A 20,188-nucleotide genomic window follows, 5' to 3' on the forward strand; every position below is an offset into this window, starting at 1 on the left:
TCCCAGTAAGGGTAACACATGAGGACAGATGTCCTCAATTCTAATGTCACAGCATGCCTTTCAATTTAAAAAGGAAAAGAAAAAACTTTGACCATTGACCGTATTATTAGTGTGAATGCTGAATGTTGTTCGTGTCCGCCATTTTCTTTCAGCATTCACACTATTGTTGTTTGTGTCCGCCATTTTCTTTATTATTATCAGTGTGAATCAATGAAAAATCTCACATTCATAAAAGTCTCAAACTCTAATTTTCTCAAGTATTCCTAGTCCAGCGGTAAGGTGGCTGCTTGCCAACTACAAGGTCACTGGTTCGATTCCCACCTTGCCAACTTTGTTAGTGTACCAGCCTCTTTGAACTTGAACTACTACCACTGGGTCAGTCTCATTTTCTAGCATTTTGCTTGGCTTTCAGCCGTCATTGAATAACATCAAATTGATCACAGTGCAAAATCCCTGTTAAATAAGTCTCACTGTAGCTCAGTGTGTATGGTGTCAGCTTGGCAACACAAAGGATGTGGGTTCACATCTCACTTCAGTAACCTTGTTGGTGCATTTTCCAACTGATCTGTCTCTTTACCTCTTTGTCTTTCTCTCTCGGTTTATGTTACTGTAACATGTTTCCTGTAAAATGTTCACAAGACTTCCAGCTGGCATTCAAACAGCTTTCATTCATGACAGTATATAACTGATATTATTCTTGGCTCTCGGTGGCCTAGTGGCAGAGTAAAGGTTTACTGATCATGAGATCATGTGTTCGATTCCTGCCTCAGACATGACACATCATTGCTTGACTTTCAAATATTCAGCTGTCATTGGACAGTGTTTGATGGTGATGGTGGCGTTACAGCATGTATCTAAATTTCAAAACTTTGAAAATAAATTCATAACAGATCAACTATATGTGCTACGGCTTTGCAACTTTCACTTTCAAATTGCCAAATTTTGTCTATAAAAACAATTGCCCAGCCCCGACCATTGCTGTTTTTTTTTTAGCCCTCTCTACTTTCTTCTTAACTTTGCTGATGTAACAACTACATTTCCTTGTTGTGGGATGAATAAAGTACGTCTAATGTAATCTAATCTAAAGACAAAACAGCAGCATCAACAAACTGTGTGATGACGATGATGACGGTACTTAATGTCCATCCATCCATCATTGATTGATTCTCTCTCTTCCTGTCTGTTGCCATAGAAACAGGATCACACCAAGGAGAAACCACACAGCTGTAACGGGTGTGGGAACACCTTCAGGACCTCAGTTCATCTGACCGCTCACCACCGGCGACGCCAATGTGGACAGACGGTGTACAGCTGTGAGCAGTGTGGGAAGGCGTTTGCTACCTCCAGAAATTTAACGGTCCACCAGCGCATCCACACCGGAGAGAGGCCATACAGCTGCGAGCAGTGTGGGAAGGCGTTTGCTTGCTCCAGTGGGTTAGCAGTCCACCGGCGCATCCACACCGGAGAGAGGCCGTTCAGCTGCGAGCAGTGTGGGAAGGCGTTCACTCGATCTGGACACTTAACGGCCCACCGGCGCGTCCACACCGGAGAGAAGCCATACAGCTGTGAGCTGTGTGGGAAGGCGTTCACTCGATCTGGACACTTAACGGCCCACCGGCGCGTCCACACTGGAGAGAAGCCATACAGCTGCGAGCTGTGTGGGAAGGCGTTTGCTTTCTCCAGTGGGTTAGCAGTCCACCGGTGCGTCCACACCAGAGAGAGGCCGTACAGCTGTGAGCTGTGTGGGAAGGCGTTTGCTATCTCCTCAGCTTTAACGGTCCACCGGCGCATCCACACTGGAGAGAGGCCATACAGCTGCGAGCAGTGTGGGAAGGCGTTTGCTTTCTCCAGTGGGTTAGCAGTCCACCGGCACGTCCACACCAGAGAGAGGCTGTACAGCTGCGAGCAGTGTGGGAAGGCGTTCTCTACCTCCTCAGAGTTAACGGTCCACCAGCGCATCCACACCGGAGAGAGGCCATACAGCTGTGAGCTGTGTGGGAAGGCGTTCACTCGATCTGGACACTTAACGGCCCACCGGCGCGTCCACACCGGAGAGAGGCCGTACAGCTGTGAGCAGTGTGGGAAGGCATTTGCAAGATCTGGACTGTTAACGGTCCACCGGCGCGTCCACACCAGAGAGAGGCCGTACAGCTGCGAGCAGTGTGGGAAGGCGTTCTCTACCTCCTCAGAGTTAACGGTCCACCAGCGCATCCACACTGGAGAGAGGCCGTACAGCTGCGAGCAGTGTGGGAAGGCGTTCACTCGATCTGGACTGTTAACGGTCCACCGGCGCGTCCACACCAGAGAGAGGCCATACAGCTGTGAGCAGTGTGGGAAGGCGTTCTCTACCTCCTCAGATTTAACGGTCCACCAGCGCATCCACACCGGAGAGAGGCCGTACAGCTGTGAGCAGTGTGGGAAGGCATTTGCAAGATCTGGACAGTTAACGGTCCACCAGCGCATCCACACTGGAGAGAGGCCGTACAGCTGCGAGCAGTGTGGGAAGGCGTTCACTCGATCTGGACTGTTAACGGTCCACCGGCGCGTCCACACCAGAGAGAGGCCATACAGCTGTGAGCAGTGTGGGAAGGCGTTCTCTACCTCCTCAGATTTAACGGTCCACCAGCGCATCCACACTGGAGAGAGGCCGTACAGCTGCGAGCAGTGTGGGAAGGCGTTTGCTTGCTCCAGTGGGTTAGCAGTCCACCGGCGCATCCACACCGGAGAGAGGCCGTACAGCTGTGAGCAGTGTGGGAAGGCGTTTGCTATCTCCTCAGCTTTAACGGTCCACCGGCGCATCCACACTGGAGAGAGGCCGTACAGCTGCGAGCAGTGTGGGAAGGCGTTTGCTTGCTCCAGTGGGTTAGCAGTCCACCGGCGCATCCACACTGGAGAGAGGCCATAAAGCTGTGAGCAGTGTGGGAAGGCGTTCGCGACGGGCGAAAAAAAAGAGCGAAAAAGACCAATCATTGGAGTTTAACAAACGTCTACTGCTCAGGCATACTTTCACCTAGAGACTCCATTTAAACTTTAAACAGTAGACACAAGTCTTGTGTATTGTCGTATTACTCCACGTTTTGATAGGTCATATAGTTTTTGATCAATCCCTGATCAATGACCATGATCATTTTTGGAGAAATTATGAGATTATAATGGGTGTGTATTGCACGGAATGTTCGTGTCAGAGTGGGTGACATCATCGGTTAGAGTGGGAGAGATGCCAGAAAAACTCCAGATTTTTTCTCTTTCCACACTCGGCCCGGCCACAATTTACACTCTACACACATAATTTTTTCAGGATTTGTAAGACAAACTTGTTCTGTTTCTCATCATGTGCTCAAAATATCAGAGAGACTTACAGAATTTAAACTCTGAGCCTCTAAGTGCGGCCACGTCTGTCTCTGCTCCTCATTGACTCCAATACAAAGATTTTCTGAGAGAAGCAGAACGGACCGATGTTTTAAAACTGCCAGCGTCTCCAAAATATTTACTGTAGAAACACCAAATCGTACCAAATTTTTCAATGAAGTCCTTAGAGCACCGTTGATCTGTGTTTTGTTCTGATAGGAGTTACCGTTTTGTCACAGTAAGCCTTTTGCGAGACCAGTGCAGAGGCAGAAAATCACTCTTTTTCTCTACGTTTCTGTCTGTCTCAGCCTGCGGGGGCCCCTATCGCCGTGGTAACCTCTTTGATCCTCAGGCCAGAGCTCGTTAACTTCATAAACAATCCACCTGGCGCTCGTTTAAATGTTTATAAACACAGACACAGCTAAATCAGACTGACACAGGATGCAGCTACTAACTAACTATGTGTCAAGTCAGTCACACACACACACAGACTCTAGAGCCAGCTTCATGTGATTACAGTTACAGACACACACACACACACACACACCTACACACACACACACACACACACACACACACACACACACGTAACCTAATGTGGTTACAGCTCCTCCATATCAGTGCTTATAGAAAGATGATCATGTGTCTGATCATTTCTGTCTTGACCTTAAGATTGTGGGTTTCATTCCCATGTTGACAGAGATGGCACAACCGGCAGTAGCTTTGTGGCCCTTTCAAAATTTCCCCAGGGGAAATTTTCTAGTTATTGTCGTTGTTGTGGATGTCCTTCATATTATTTTATGTATGTTATTTGTGTATACATTATGTCTAATTTGTAATTATGTTTTTGAGTCTCTGTTGTCTAGAATTGTAAGTGTTTTGTTTTCATATTGTGGCTCCTAATAAGTAATCCACTGTTTTTTTTTGAAAAAAAAAAAAAAAAAAAAAAAGTACTCAGATGATGATCCGCCTATGCTGACATTATTGCTTGAGCTTGTGATTGTTATTGTTTTTTGCTCCTCTTACATCGCTCCGGTTATGATGTCTGTCTCTTTTCATCCATGCTCTTTCTACTGGCTCATTGCTGTGGATAACTTGATGATTTTGAATGATTTCTTTGTCACCACTTTAAGAATGGTTGAGGCACCTTCTTATTGACATGTTCGTTGACATGTTTTTTCTTGATATTACATTGCATAATGACGGTTATACCTGATGCTTCTGCTATGTGATATTCTAGTTGTTTTGATGTGATGTGCTATTTTGTGAATTGTATATTATGCAGACTGTATGCTCAGTCCCGGTATATTTACAGTATATAGCTTCTCTTTTCCCTTTTTTTCCTTCTCATATTGATTAGACCCGACGATATCACATGACGTGTCAGGTGACCTGTTTATTAATTTAAGCAGGTGTGTTAACTACTGTCCTCATGTCTGATGAAGGGCTGACGCCCAAAATGTTACGTGTGTGTGTGACATGAAACTGTCACGGGAGCTTCTAACTAGTGTGCGGTCTCCTTTTTCCTTACCTGTCATCATCTACACTAGGCAAATGAATGAGAGCAGATTGGGTGAGTTTGGGCTGATTAAAATTTGCCCATTTAGAGATATCCTGTGTTTTTCTTGAAACTATTTGGTGCTGTTGCCACTTAGGATTTCACTAAGACTTAAAACAATCTTTTGTATGTTTTAGAGAATATTTTTCTCATCTTTTGTCGTGTAATGCAGGGAGGGCTTAGCCCTACTAGCCCATTGATACCAGCCGTCACTGCATGTAATCATATTAGCTCGCGTTTACACACGCAGATGCGCACACACAAATGCATTTGGCATAGGTGGTAGAAATAGTAGAAATTTGTTCAATATCAAAATATTGTTTCAAACTGGAAGGTATGTTAATAATTACTGCAAAACAGATATCAAACATACCAAGCATGTAAGTTACAACTGTATACAGATGCACTCCTCGCTGCATTGGACTGCATACACAATGTTGCGTATGCTGCATACAATGTTGTGTATGCAGTCCAATGCAGTGAGGAGTGCTCTGACCTCTACGTAGGGGAAACCAAACCAAAGCCCCTCCACCGACGCATGGCACAACACAGAAGAGCCACCTCGTCGGGACAGGACTCGGCTGTACATGTGCATCTGAAGGAGAAAGGTCACTCTTTTGAGGACTCCAATGTCCTTGTTTTGGACAGGGAAGACAGATGGTTTGAGAGAGGAGTGAAAGAAGCCATCTATGTCCACTTAAAACCTTCTCTAAACAGAGGTGGGGGCCCAAGACACAATCTATCTGCCACCTACAATGTTGTCTTGGGATTTTGTGGCATTGTCTTGGAAAGAGTAAGTGAGTATTTGCTGCTGTAACCTGGTGAGAAAAACAAAGTGTATATTTTGTGACATTACAGTGACAATAAAGAAACCATTAAAATTTTGACGAAGTAAACTGCTTACCAGGACTATCACATCTGGCATCACTACAGAGTTCAACTGCTTTTCTAGATGTAATGAGGCGCTCCATGATTTCTTTCATGTTGGTCTCTGTATGCATACTGGATGACTGGAATAAGGTAGGTCAACTGAACGGCATAAAACTGAGTTTGCCTCTGCATTTGGACATTTAGTAGTTCAGCCCACTCTGCAATGCTGGTGTATGTAGCTCCTGTAAAAGGTATGGTTGGAGATACCGGGGTCATTCCTATGTTCCCACAGCCCTATGTTCCCTCATTTCTAACTTTTGTTGTCACTGAAAATTAGGCCCTATGTTCCCACAGCCCTTTGGTCCCACCATTGGTTGGGTTTAGGCAATGAAGAAAGGAGTTGGTTAAGTTTAGTAAAAAGACCAGGTAGAGGCTAGACAGGCCAGATAGATTAGAGTCCAGATAGGTAGAGAGAGTCCAGAGGGAACATAGGGCTGTGGGAACATAGGCACGCTCCCGGAGATACCAATAAATTATTTTCAGCCATCCCTCATCTATCAGGACATGATGCCCACTTTCCTGAGTGTCCATTCAGGCAGTTCCACTCAAGTTTTATTTGGCTTGATTTTGTAGTAACTTTCTTTTCAATAATGGCACACCCACATTGGCTGCATCTTTTAAAAAGTTCCATGAGCTTTGACTCATTTACCAGCCATTTTTTCTCAGCCCATCCTGTTGGTGCAGGGGGCTTCCTGAGGCAGAGGCAGAAGCAGATCCTGTGGCAGAAGAGGAGGTGGTGCTTTGAGGTACAAAACGGCTGTCTTTTTGGATCATGAATATCCATCTCCCCGAAGCTCATGCTCATGTCAGTCAAATCAGCTTCTGCTGCATCCTGTTGAGACTGAAGAGACAGGATCATTGTGGAATTTACGACTAACATCAATAAAATCCCCCCCCCCCTCCCCCGCCTTCACACACACATACAGCAATTGCAATAGGGGAGTCTGGGGGCATTAGCCTACATGTTTCCTTTCGCTCCTAGACGGCAGTGTGAATGTAAACAAACTTCAGCGCATCACTTGCAGCAGCACGTACGCGTCACATGACACAAGCCAAGACGTATCTGCCGTTATACATATATATAAATATATATATATATATATATACATATATATAAAATTTTACTGATTTCAGTTAACTGAATATGAATTAATGTGACACACAAAACAAATTATGCCCAAAACATTTTCAGCAGAAAAAAAAAACTCATTGCCCCTCGACAGCCAATTGGGGGGCAAGGAGGCACGGGCGGGGGAGCATTGCCCCCCTAATTGACCCCCTGACGCCGGGGCTGTTAGCACAGCTAAACTTACCATTGATTGTGCCCAAGTAGGAGGTAGTGCAAGATACGTCCCAGATAATGATGGCTTGGTGCAAGGTGTGGTCTGATGAGGATTTGAAAGAAGAAGTTTCAAGTTAGACGAGAGATTAGGCCCTCTTGATTGAGATGGTTCTTCACCTGCTCTGGGTTGAGTTTTGACAGGAGTGGATTGTGGGACTGCAGCAAATTCAGTTGCTTGTGGAGAATCAGCACCATCAGCCTCCTAAAAAGTTTTTTTTTTTCACAGCCAAGTAAAAACATTACATTAATATATGCCCTATTCTGACTTGTTGGTATATTTATTGTAGCATCCCGCAGTACATTCAAGAGCAGGCATCCCTGGTTAGATTGGGGGGACAGAAAGTTAGGTAAATGTCAGCACATGCAAAGAGGATCTTAACAACTGATTTTTTAATAATTTCAGTAAATATGAGTTAATTCATGACCATGTTTGAAGTGCATTACTTAATATTTTAATATACCATTAAACAACTGTGGCAATGCTAGTTATGAGTAGTTAGATGTCAGTTATTGCACGAGTAGAATATTTTCCACCTTTTTTTTTTCTAGAAAACAGGAAGCACTAACAGCACAAGCTTTGGGACTGTAAATGCCAGTGAATTACTGCCATCTAGTGGCCGGTGAGTAGGGTATAAAAGGGAGAAGACCATTGTCACCTGGAAGCTCCTCCTGTGTGTCTATGCACATCTCCATCATCCCTTCTTTTGTTCTCCTCAGCGTTTGTGCTGCTGGCCTTTTGTTTGGACCATGTTCGTGGCCCTTCGAGTGAGTTTCTTTGGAGAATTATTTACAATCTTTGTGTTGGTGCAGGTCTCCTCATAGTTTGGTATTGTTTTATTGTTATTAGGAGACATCCTGCATTAGCTCCCTTGGTTTGTGGAACAAGATATGTCAATTTTGGGCTATTACTTTATTTTTGATTATTTTATGTTTTGGGTGATGCCGCTCACATTATATTTTAATTCCTTAATCAGGTTTTAGTAATATTGTAATGGTTAATGTAGTTTTTTTTGTTTGTTTGTTTTTTGGATAGTGATAAGTTTGGTGCATTTTGAATCTGTGTTGGGGAAATTCTAAGTGAAGTGTTTAATGTTTTTAACTTTTTCTTCTTGGGTTGTTTTGTATATTTCATAGTTTTCACGGTGCTACATTGAGGGCAATAAACGTATGCACCCGTATGGAACTCTCCGCCTCCATTCTTTGGGAACCAAAGGGACATTTTGGATCTGTCCCCCTGGAGTCAAATGCAAAGCTCACACTGATCAATGCAAAGCAGTTCCTACAGAGTCTGATCAACAACCTGGAGAAGCGCCTACAATTTGAGGGTGAATCAATCATGATCTCCTGCATTCTTGATACAGGCAACTGGCCATCAACTCCTGGCATACGGCATGGTGAGGCACAAGTCAAAAGGCTGTGCAGGCGGTTCAACCTTTGTGAAGACCAAGCAGTCGATGGTATGAGAGATTTCCTGGAGCACCCACACAGTGAGCCTGAAAGCCTAACACCACTCCTACGATGCATGCAGACTATCCCTTGCAGCACTGCTGAATGTGAAAGGTACGGAAGCCGAGAACGGCCACGTCCATAATATTTTTTTTATTATCGTTTTCTCGTGATAACGACTTATTATTTCGTTATCTCGAGATAACAAAGTCCGTTTTCTCGTGATAACTAATTAATTTATTTCGTTATCTCGAGATAACAAAGACCGTTTTCTCGTGATAACGAAATAATCATAGAATGTGTCATTGACATGGTTGCCTAGCAACATGTTTCCCCGGTGCAATCGCTTCTGTTTACGGGGTTAATATAATCAAAGACGGTTTATATAATACATCCATGGGCTGGTTAGCCGCTGTATGTTCGTTAGCAGGAGGCTACTAAAGCGAGTCTGTTGGAAACACTACACATCTACAGATCTAACGTAACAGAAGAGATGTTTTTCGTGGGATAATTGCCCAGAACCATGTGTAGAACTCAAATCAGTGAGCTGATTAATGTGATCACATCATCCTGATTTCAGCCTTCAAGAGCTGCCACTAACGTTAGTCTGCTCTGAGGAGCTGTCAACAATGAAGTACCGGTAAGTTACACTTAACATTAGTTTGTTTACTGAGCTGGGTTTATTTAAGGGGCTACAGGTTAGCATAAACACATGAGAGTAGATTACGTTATGGCAGCTTCAGTAATGTTAGCTAGTTGCTGCTCAGATAAAGCTCATGAACACTGCTGTCTTGCCAAATTAACATTAGCCTACATGTCAGTGGTCGCAGGCAACAGGTGTCTGATGGTTCGAGATAAGGCTGTGATTTCTGACAGCAGCAGCAGCCAGTAGCTAACGTTAGCTTAGCTGAAACAGGATAGATGGGACCACCGGCTGGTAGCCCCTTAAATAAACCCAGCACAGTGACGTTATACAAACTAACGTTAAGTGTAACTTACTGGTAAGTTATTGTTGACAGCTGGTGTGGACAATAATCACACCAGTGAGTAGGCTAGAGTAGAAAAGTTAACTGCCCCATGCTCGAGCTGAACAGTAGCCTCCTGTTGCTGGCAACCATGGCAACCATGTCAACGACACATTCTATGATTATTTCGTTATCACGAGAAAACGGTCTTTGTTATCTCGAGATAACGAAATAAATTAATTCGTTATCACGAGAAAACGGACTTTGTTATCTCGAGATAACGAAATAATAAGTCGTTATCACGAGAAAACGGTAATAAAAAAAATTTATACGGACCTGGCCGTTCTCGGCTTCCGTAGAAAGGGGCTTCAGTCTAATGAACAATATTTGCACAGAGAGAGAGAGATCTACACTGTTAATGTCAAATGTAAGTAATTTGATGATGATCAGCATCAATGGGTCACCTGTATCACTTTTTGAGCCAAGAAAGTATGTCACAACATGACTGAAAAACCTTCGCTCTGCCACACAAACAAGAAGGACACACCTCAGTTGCTTGAGCACAAATATATTTGGAATGTTTTGTAGGTATAAATGGTTAAAAACTAAGTTAATTGAGTGTAGTAGAGGTTAAAAAAGATGTTAAAAATACATTAAATTCATACAAAAGAAATGAGTAAAACTATATACTGTGCATTAAAAATGGTGTTTGAAATGAATGAATGAATGAATTTATTTATTTAAAACAGGGACAATGCACAAAAAACATTAATCTTGTAAAACAAGAAGAGATGCTTTGAGCCAGGTTATAGCAACAATAGCTAATTTCCGCCTGTTGGTTTGTTGGTTCAACAAAGAAAGAAAACTAGACACCCCTATAAATATGTTTTTTATTTCAATTTATTATGTAAAAAATGGCATTTCAGTGCTCACTTTATTGTACTGTTGTTGTTTTTGGTGTTAGCGCGATACCCTCACATGTCAGTAGGAGGTGCCTTGCACCTGAGAGGAACACAAAACCCCTTAGAGGCAGATCCGTCCTGCTAAACAGAAGCCAATGTCGTTCTGCCTCTTTGTATTTACAGACAGGTGGGTTTAACTTCTTCTAGAGTACATGTCTGTGTGTGGCAAGGTGAAGAGGGCCCGAGCGGGGATTGAACCCACACCTCCCGGGTAAGAGTCATGCGCGCTTGCCAGTCACCCAAAGGGACATCCCCTTGGCCAAGTAGCCAGGGCACATGATCAATTGGAGGCATAGTGACAGGACCACCACTGTCACATCTCTCCCCCTCTTTTCACAAGCACGTCCTCGTGCTTCGCGCAGGCTGCCACACATTAGGAATCCATGGACCCACCCCTAGTGCTACATGCATCCTGCCAACAACGCCAGAATGTGGCAAGGTGAAGAGGGCCCGGGCGGGGATTGAACCCACACCTCCCGGGTAAGAGTCATGCGCGCTTGCCAGTCACCCAAAGGGACATCCCCTTGGCCAAGTAGCCAGGGCACATGATCAATTGGAGGCATAGTGACAGGAACCTCCACTGTCACATGTGTCCCAAAACAGAGTCAAGAGTATCAAAGTTTCAAGAGTCTTGTAAGAGTTAAAACTGAGTAATTTTGTGTTTTAACTGTTTTAAGGTCCGTGTTTGGATGTTGTTTGCTAACTGCTAACATGTAGCTAAACGGTACAATGTAAAATGTAAACAAAGGGGTTTGTTTTGTTTTGTTTTGATGTGCTTAAGTGTCACGTTTTATTACGGTTTGTGATAATTAATCACGTGCGTGTGAGAATAAATTCTGCAGTCCTCCTAAACAGAAGCCGATGTTGTTCTGCCTCTTTGTATTTACATACAGCTAGGCGGCAGAGGCCATCGCGACTCTCCCTGACACCCCTAGGTCAGGAGGGTAATATAGGCTACCAGGCTCTCCACCCTCCCCCTGCAGTGACTTAGCCACCCCCCTTCTGTGCTCCTTCCCCCACCACAGTGACACTGCATGCAAACCAGGTGAAACCGGTGCTTGGCTCTCTCTGAGTGTCCCATCCTTTTTTTTTTCCAGGACTTGTCAGGGTTTTCCCTGCCATTATATGGCTTCCTCCCGCCTAAGAGAAAAATAGAGCAGTTGAGCAAAAATAAATAAGAGCCGCATTGCGTCCCATATTGATCTTTACACGTTGCCGGGTATTTCCAAAAACGGACATTTCACCTTCTCTGTTTTAAAAAAACCCTGTTTACACCTATCTGTTTTCAGAAAAGTTTTCGTTCACCTGGCGTGTGTGTCTGGGTCTGTGTTTGTGTGTGTGTGGCGGTGTGTGAGTGGGCGGGACGGTTGGGTGGGACGGAGGGGGGCGAGTGCGCGTGCCAGTGCGAGCCACAACCAGTGTTGCCAACTTGGCTTTGTCGCTAAATCTGGCGACTTTCCAACCCCTCTTGGCGACTTTTTTTGTCAAAAGCGACTAGCGACAAATCGACGCACTGCCCCCCCCCCCCCCCCACCCGCTGAGATAATGACGTCATTTAGCGACTTCTAGCGACTTTTACGACAGCCAATAGCGACTTTGCTTACTGAGGAGTTGGCAACACTGGCCACAACAACACGAAGTGAAAAGCATTTAACGGAGTACCAGAAAACGTCTGTCATCAGAATACAACCAAGGAAGTCCTGGTGAGTAACATTAGCCAAGCTTACACTTAAAGCTGGGCAAATAACCGAAAATATACCAAAGCATCGGTTATGGTTATTACTTTCCCCTGCTACCTGTGCCTCCGACAGCGACAGCTCCACCGCTGAGGAGAGGAACAGGCTGCTAACGTCAGCTACTGCTAGGTCCTTTCGATGGGGGACTACTATTGCTTTATTCCGCTTTACTGTTAGTTATAAAACATGTAAATGCAATGTGAAATGTTAAAATATGAAAAGGCGTTGCTGCATTAGTACGTTTCTATAGTAGGCTAGGCTATGCTGTTACTTTAGCTAGCATAGCTGCGGTCGAGTGAGGTAGGGAGCTAATGAAGTGAGGGAGCGTGACAGAAAGCATAGATTTGCCCACACACCTCCACCCAACTCTATAACTCCACATTAGACCTCTCAATCTGAAACAGTGATGTTTAAAACACAGCAGCAATATTATGATCTCTTAAAGGGCGATATGTCACACAGAGAAGCAGGTAAGCTACACCCGTTATGTTACTGTAAAGGGCAATACAAATATACCAAGTGAAAATAATCAATGATTATTTGAATTGGAATAATTGAATTTAAATGAATTTAAATACAAACTTTTTTCTTTTTCCTGGTCAAAAGGAATTAGCAGTTTAAAAATGGTTTATTTACTTTTCATATTTAAAATAATAAAAGATAAAATCTCTGGCAAATAGAAGAGTCAATATATTTTTCTACTGTTCACATGGCAATATTTAAGAATTTATTTACAAGAGATGAAGGTTATTTTGTACTTTTTGGGTAACTTTTATTTTTAAGATAAAATATGACCTTGTAAGATGTTTTCATTTCAAGCTTTTTATTTCATTGTTGGAAATGGCCATAAATATTTATTCTGTGTGTCCTTACCAACTTTAATTGTTGAGCAAAAAAGAATCGTTCATGTTTTGATTTACAGAATATGAAAAAGATTACAGCATTCTTTCCGAAGAGACCAACACTGGGTCCACCAGGAAGGTAATTAAGTAGCCCAGTAGTCTACCACATACTACAAATACATAAATGAGAGGATTTTGTATTTGATCTAAGTTTCTGTATAGACCCATCAGGTGGAAATTTTGTGAAAAAGCCCAGCGGAAATTTTAGGCTTGACGCAGTGAGCAGTCACCAAAATTCAGAGGCACATATAGAAGCCGTTAAGAAAGAGGCAACGTTAAGAGCAGGTAAATAACTGTGGAGAAGACCCTCGCAGCAGCAGTAGACATTGAGCACAGAGCACTAGAGGGCTGCTTTGAAATAATTTACGAGTGCCTGAAACAGAAGTGGCCACACCACACCAGCTACCCACCCCTGCTGCAGATGTGCAAGCGGTTGGGCTGTTCTTATTTCAGTGCACTCCAGGTATGTTTGTGATTTTATTATAGAAAGACGATACCACATATAATATCATGCTGTATCTAACATGTACTGTGAAATCTAATTAGCGTTTATGTTTATTGTAGTTGGGCTCTGTGGTGTATTCCAATAACGAGGCAGCTGCACACGTTCACTAACTTTACTAGCAGTTCGGAGCAAACAGTACAACACAGGTAGCACATGTGTATTCGCAGAACCCTTACTGAGCATGCGCAGACAACTACTCAAAGTACGGCAAGCCTACCAGGTCAATCAGTAACAACGAATACGGCATTGCTGTAATATATCACATTTCCTCCCCCTTTAGCTCAAAACTAACTCAAAATATTCTAACACCCCAAAACAGCGTTTATCACTATAGTGCATAAGCAAACACTATCATCACTGTAACTGTTAACAATAAAAAATAGACATGTTCACTTAACCATACTGAATGCTCTTAATGTGTTACTCAATTATAATTTTTAATAAACTCAAATTCAGAAATCAGTTTCTCAACAGTCCTCAGAACTACTAATCTCCATGATCAGTTCTGGTAACGCAGTGGCAAGCGTGTGGCACGTTGTGAGCGCCTCAAAGTCACTGTAGCTGGGTCAGGTGGTTCAGGGAGCCTGGGCAGCTCAGATGCTGGGGTCTCAGGTACCAGGAGCTCCGTTCCTGAACAAGCCTCTGCCTGCCCAGCCAACTCGACGGCCTCCTCCTCAGGTGCTGACTCCGGAGTGTCTGGAGAGAAGCGAGGTCGAAGCTGATCCCCATGACGTCTGTACATGTGGTCAGTTTTTTCACCTAGCACCTTGTATGAGACAGGGCCAGTCTGCTGCTTTACTACTCCTGGAATCCACCTTGGACTTTCTCCTGCAGTATTGCGCAGATAAACCTGTTCATCCACGTCAAACTGCCTCTCTGCAGCTTTGTTGTCGTGTCGTTCCTTCTGTCGATACTGCTTCCTTCTCACCGTTTCTGTGATGCTTGGTTTTCAGGAAGTCCAATCTGGTTCGCACGTGTCTCTTTAAAAACAAGTCAGCTGGTGACTCGCCAGTCGTGCTGTTAGGAGTTGTGCGATACCGAAGCAGGAAGTGTGAGATTTTATCATCAATGCTCAGGTCTTCCTTTGCCAGCTTTTTCATGCCTGCCTTGAAGGTTGCAACATACCTCTCAGCTAGGCCGTTGGTAGCTGGGTGTCTCGGAGCACCAGTAGTGTGGAGGATTCCATTTCTCTTCATGAACTGCTGGAACTCGTCTGATGTGAAGGTTGTTGCATTGTCAGTGACTATTTGTTCCGGAACTCCATATGACGCAAACAGCCTCTTTAGCCTGCTGGTCGCTGCAGAAGTTATTTGTGTCATTTTGTAAACTTCCAACCATTTTGAGTATGCGTCGACCACGATCATGAACATGTTACCCATGAACGGGCCCGCAAAGTCAATGTGAAGTCTTTTCCAAACACCCCCAGGGAACTCCCTTGGGTGTAGTGGGACCTGGCGTGGCATGTGTTGATCCAGCTGACAAGTCTCACACTCTTTGCAGACTTTTTCGATGTCGATGTCGATTTTAGGCCACCAGACATATTGCCGTGCGACTGTCTTCATCTTCACGATGCCTGGGTGACCGGCATGGATTTCTTTTAGCACTGCTGATCTCAGTTTTGCAGGTGCAATCACTCTTGTCCCCCACAGGACGCATCCCTGCTCCACAGACAATTCATCTTTCTTTTGTGAAACACTTTCAGTTCCTCTGGTATTTCCTTCGGCCATCCTTCCATGATGTACCTGTGCAGCTTTGAAAGCTCTGGGTCGTTTCTTGTTGACTTGGCGATCCGTCTTGCACTCAGTGGTGCCCCCTCCAGGTGCTCACACACCAGTGCATCAATGTATGCGGACACTGTCTCTGTTCCGGCATCCTTGGTCTCAGGCAGTGGAACACGTGATAATCCATCTGCGTTGGCATGCTTTTCAGACTGACGGTACAGTATGTGGTAATCAAATGCAGATAATATGATGGCCCACCTCTGGATACGTGCTGCCGCCATTGTTGGAAGTCCCTTATGCTCTCCAAACAGTGTTAGCAGAGGTCTGTGGTCTGTAATTAGGTTAAACTGCCGTCCCCACAGGTATTGGTGGAACTTTTTCACACCAAACACCAAGCTCAGAGCCTCCTTCTCGATTTGTGAATATTTCTTCTCTGCTGGGGAGAGAGACCGTGAAGCATAGGCCACTGGATGCTCTTTTCCATCTGGCGTTGTGTGCTGAATTACCGCTCCGATCCCATAAGCAGAAGCATCACATGCGAGAGTTAGCGGCAGGTGAGGATCGTAGTGCATTAACACTTTGTCACTTGTCAAAAGTTGTTTACACTTGTTGAAGGAATCTTCAATCTTCGAGCTTTGCTCCATCTCCAGGTGGTTTCATCTTTTAGCAGGCTGTAGAGCGGTGCAAGCACTGTGCTCTGCTGCGGCACAAAACGTCCCTAATAGTTTACCAGCCCCAGGAAAGCTCTTAACTCTTTGACGCTTGTGGGTGCTGGTGCATCATGTATGGCTCTCACCTTGTCTTGGGACGGGTACACCCCTTTTTCATCCAGCACATGACCCAGATATTCAATCTGAGTCTTGCCAAACTCACACTTGGACTCTTTCACCCTCAACCCGTTCTCCTGGAGACGCTGTAGGACTCTGTCCAAGTTCATGAGGTGCTCTGCTTCGTCTCTGCCCATTATAAGGAGGTCATCCAGATAAACCACCACGTTGAGGTCCTTCATCAGGTTCTCCATAATTCTCTGGAAGATACTGACAGCAGAGTTTACACCAAAGCAGAGGCGGTTGTAAACAAATAGTCCTTTGTGAGTGTTTACAGTTGTATATTTCTTGGAGTCTTCATCAAGTAGTACCTGTTGATATGCTGAAGCCAGGTCTATTTTTGAGAACAACTTCCCACCACTAAGTGTTGCCAGCACCTCCTCAATGCGTGGTAGGGGGTATATCTCGGTGTTTGTAGCCTGGTTCACAGTAACCTTGTAGTCACCGCATAAACGGAGTGTGCTGTCCCGCTTGGTTACCGGGACTACTGGGGCAGCCCACTCACTGTGCTTTACAGGGGAGATGATGCCATCTTTCTCCAGCCTTTCCAGTTCTTTTTCCACTTTTTCTTTCATTGCAAAAGGCAGGGGGCGTGCTTTGTGGAATTTTGGGGTTGCCTCAGGCTTGACAGAGATTGTTGCCTTGATGTCCTTTAATGTCCCGAGCTCATCTCTGAAAACTTCACTGTATTTTGCAATCACCTCAGGAATAGACTTGGGCGGCTGTGTATGTCCACTGACAGTTTTAATCATTCTCCAATTGAGTTTTATTTGTTCAAGCCAGTTTCTCCCACACAGTGAAGGACCCTTCCCTTTTACAACTATCAGTGGCAAGTCAGCAGTCTGATCTTCATATGTCACTTTAGCCATGAACTGTCCTCTCACTGGGATGGGCTGACCTGTGTAGGTTTTTAGCTTGACACTCGCGCCCTCTAGCGGTATGTGTGAGAATGATCTTTCGTACACAGTCTCTGAGATAATGCTGACAGCGGCTCCCGTGTCTATTTCCATCAGTACATGAACCGCATTTACTTCAAAGTCAACGCTGAATGGCCGCCTGTCTGTGTCACCTGCACAAAGCACTGGGAACATATCCACTTCTGCCCCTTCTGCATGGACATAGCCTGTGGTGACTTTTTGTGTGCGCCTCTTCTGCGCTCCTCTCTTCTCATGCGTGGGACCGCCGGCCCTACACGCTTTTTGGATATGCCCCACTTTATTACACTTATGGCATCTACTGTCCTTAAAGTAGCAGTCACTGGCGCTATGATTTTTGCCTTTGCATCTATAGCACTCTTTTTGTGCTGAATGTGAGTGTCTCTGGGGGAGCATACGTCAGTCCGACTGCCCACAAGTCCGACGGCTCATTTCTCCGACTACCCATTCTACAGTGTTGAGGTTAGGTTTAGGGTAAGGTTAAGGGTTAGGGCTACTTAAGTCGGAGAAGTGGGAGGTCGGACAGATGACGCAAAAATAAAGAAATGTATGGTCGGAGTCGGAGAAATGGGTGGTCGGAGAAATGGGTAGTCGGACAGACGTCGTGCGCCCGTGTCTCTGTTTCCCGTTTACCTTGTTAACAGAAACGGTAGCGCCGTCTCCCTTCCTCAGCTGCTGCACATCTCGTTGAGCTGTTTCCATGTTCATTGCGAGTTCCGGGGCTTTTGCAAAAGTAAGTCCGTCCTCTGAGAGCAATTTCCGCTGGCACGCTTCATTATTAATCCCGCTGACGAAACCGTCTCGTAGGGATTCATCCAACCGGTCTCCAAAGTCACATTTTGCGGCTAACTGCTGTAGCTCCGCCGCGAACTGAGAAGCCGACTCATTACTTTTCTGGACACACCTACGAAACCTGAAGCGCTCCGCGATGACCAACGGTTTAGGCTCGTAATATCCCCGCAGAACGGCCACAATCTGCTGAAAACTTTTATCCTTTGGCTTTTCTGGCTGGACCAGATTGCGCAAAAGTCCGTAGGCAGAAGCCCCCATTGTGCTCAACAGAGTCACCACTTGTTTGTCGTCTGCAACATCGTGTGCTTCGAAAAAGAGCTCCATGCGCTCCACGTAGGCAGACCATGGCTCAATTTCAGGCTTGAACTCGTCCGGTCTTGCAAAGGTCACCATTTACCTCGTCCAGTTTATCTCGTCGCCAATTATGTGGTGTATTCCAATAACGAGGCAGCTGCACACGTTCACTAACTTTACTAGCAGTTCGGAGCAAACAGTACAACACAGGTAGCACATGTGTATTCGCAGAACCCTTACTGAGCATGCGCAGACAACTACTCAAAGTACGGCAAGCCTACCAGGTCAATCAGTAACAACGAATACGGCATTGCTGTAATATATCACAGGCTCCAACACAAAAACATATCAGAGACAAGACAGTGACAGGTATGGAAATAGGGTAGACATAGCACCCCCCCCTCCCTCCCTCCCTCTTTTTATTTGGTTGTAACCACACCTATCAGAAACTAATGCAGTGTAGGCTATGAGTCTGTATTACTGCAGGCTCAATTATGTTATAAATGTCACTTTATTTAGTGTGTTGTCAGTTTTACTTACAGCACAAACTTAATTTCAGTGGACAATATTAAATTACTGTGGTCAAGGAAAAATAACATATCAATAACATTTATATTCTAATCTACTGTAAAGTAGTCATATAGTCTTGGGACCACAACAATATCTCGTCACAGTTTTATTTATGCAAGCATCTCACCCTTACAAAACACATGTTTTATGTTATGTTTCTGCCATTCAAGTAAAAAGAAATGTGTGCTGTATAAATAACACTTGACCAGATGACCAGTTGTTTACAAAAGTTAGTACACTTTATTTATTCTCACCCTTTACTGTTCATTTTAGGCCTGGAGTCACTGCATGGGGCCAGGGAGAAGATCAGGCAGGCTTATGCAGATGTTGATCCAGAGGTGGCAGAGTTGCTGAGGGAGGATGCAGATGCAGCTATGAACATAAGTGTGTCATCTGATGGCACCTGGCAAAAGAGAGGCTTCACCTCCCATAACGGAACTGGTGTGTGCATCGACCTACTTACAGGACTAGTGATAGACTATGAGGTCCTGTCCTCATATTGCCATGCTCGTGCCCTGAAGGAGAATGCAAAACGAGAGAAAAAGATAACAGAGCAGGAGTTCGAAAGTTGGAGGGAGACACACAAGGAATGTGCCAAAAACTTTACTGGATCAAGTAAGGCAACGGAGCAGGAATCAGCCAGGAGGATGTGGGCCAGGTCTGTGAATCGCCACCAGTTCCAGTACACTGAGATGCTGTCAGATGGGGATAGTGCAGCATATAGGGAGTTGGTTGCATTGAACTCATACCCTGGGCATGAAATAGTTAAACTAGAGTGTATCAATCATGCCCACAAGAGAATGGGCACAGCACTAAGAAAAATGAGTGCACAAATTTGGGAATTAGGAGGGAAGGTGTGGGAAAGCTGACTGCCAGTAAATGCAAAACGTTGCAAAATTATTAAAGAGGGGCAATTCTAAATAACCAGGGTTGAATTGATCAGATGAAGGCAGCAATATGGGCAGGTCTCCTCCACTGCATGTCCACTGATGATAACCCCCCCAAGCCCTCCTGGTGTTGGTACAGAAGAGCAGAGGAGAATGGGGAAACACCTGATAGCCATAAACACCATGCTGGAAATTATCTGACAAAATTATCTGACAAAAGGCTGAAAGAGGAGGACTTGCTGATTGAGTGGGAAGCATTTCAGGAGCAAGCAATGCTCCCAGACCTCAAGGTTTGTCTAAACTTTCCACAAGAGTGTGTGATGTGTGAGAGAAAGGGAATGTTGTTAATTATTTAAAATTTAGTTTAATAAGATTTTGTGCACATAGCCATTTTCAATAAAATTTAAAAAATGAAGACGTGTGCACTAGATTTAGCAGACAACCTACTGCCATCTGTAATCCTGATAA

At 44.6% G+C, this 20,188-nt stretch overlaps 1 protein-coding gene across 1 annotated transcript in view; it reads left to right on the forward strand.

The window, feature by feature from the left end:
* The first annotated feature begins 1,290 nt into the window (after positions 1–1,290).
* LOC146990267 (uncharacterized) overlaps positions 1,291–20,188 on the forward strand; it is a 206,463-nt gene continuing 187,565 nt past the window's right edge. Inside the window, exons 1-2 of the mRNA XM_085772971.1 lie at positions 1,291–1,305; positions 1,490–2,842. Coding sequence (XP_085629097.1) covers positions 1,291–1,305; positions 1,490–2,842 — 1,368 coding nt within the window. The remainder of the gene's footprint in view (positions 1,306–1,489; positions 2,843–20,188) is intronic.

Source organism: Trachurus japonicus, chromosome 3 (genome assembly GCF_045865225.1).
Source record: "Trachurus japonicus isolate A0001 chromosome 3, Traja_1.0".
NCBI lineage: Eukaryota > Metazoa > Chordata > Actinopteri > Carangiformes > Carangidae > Trachurus > Trachurus japonicus.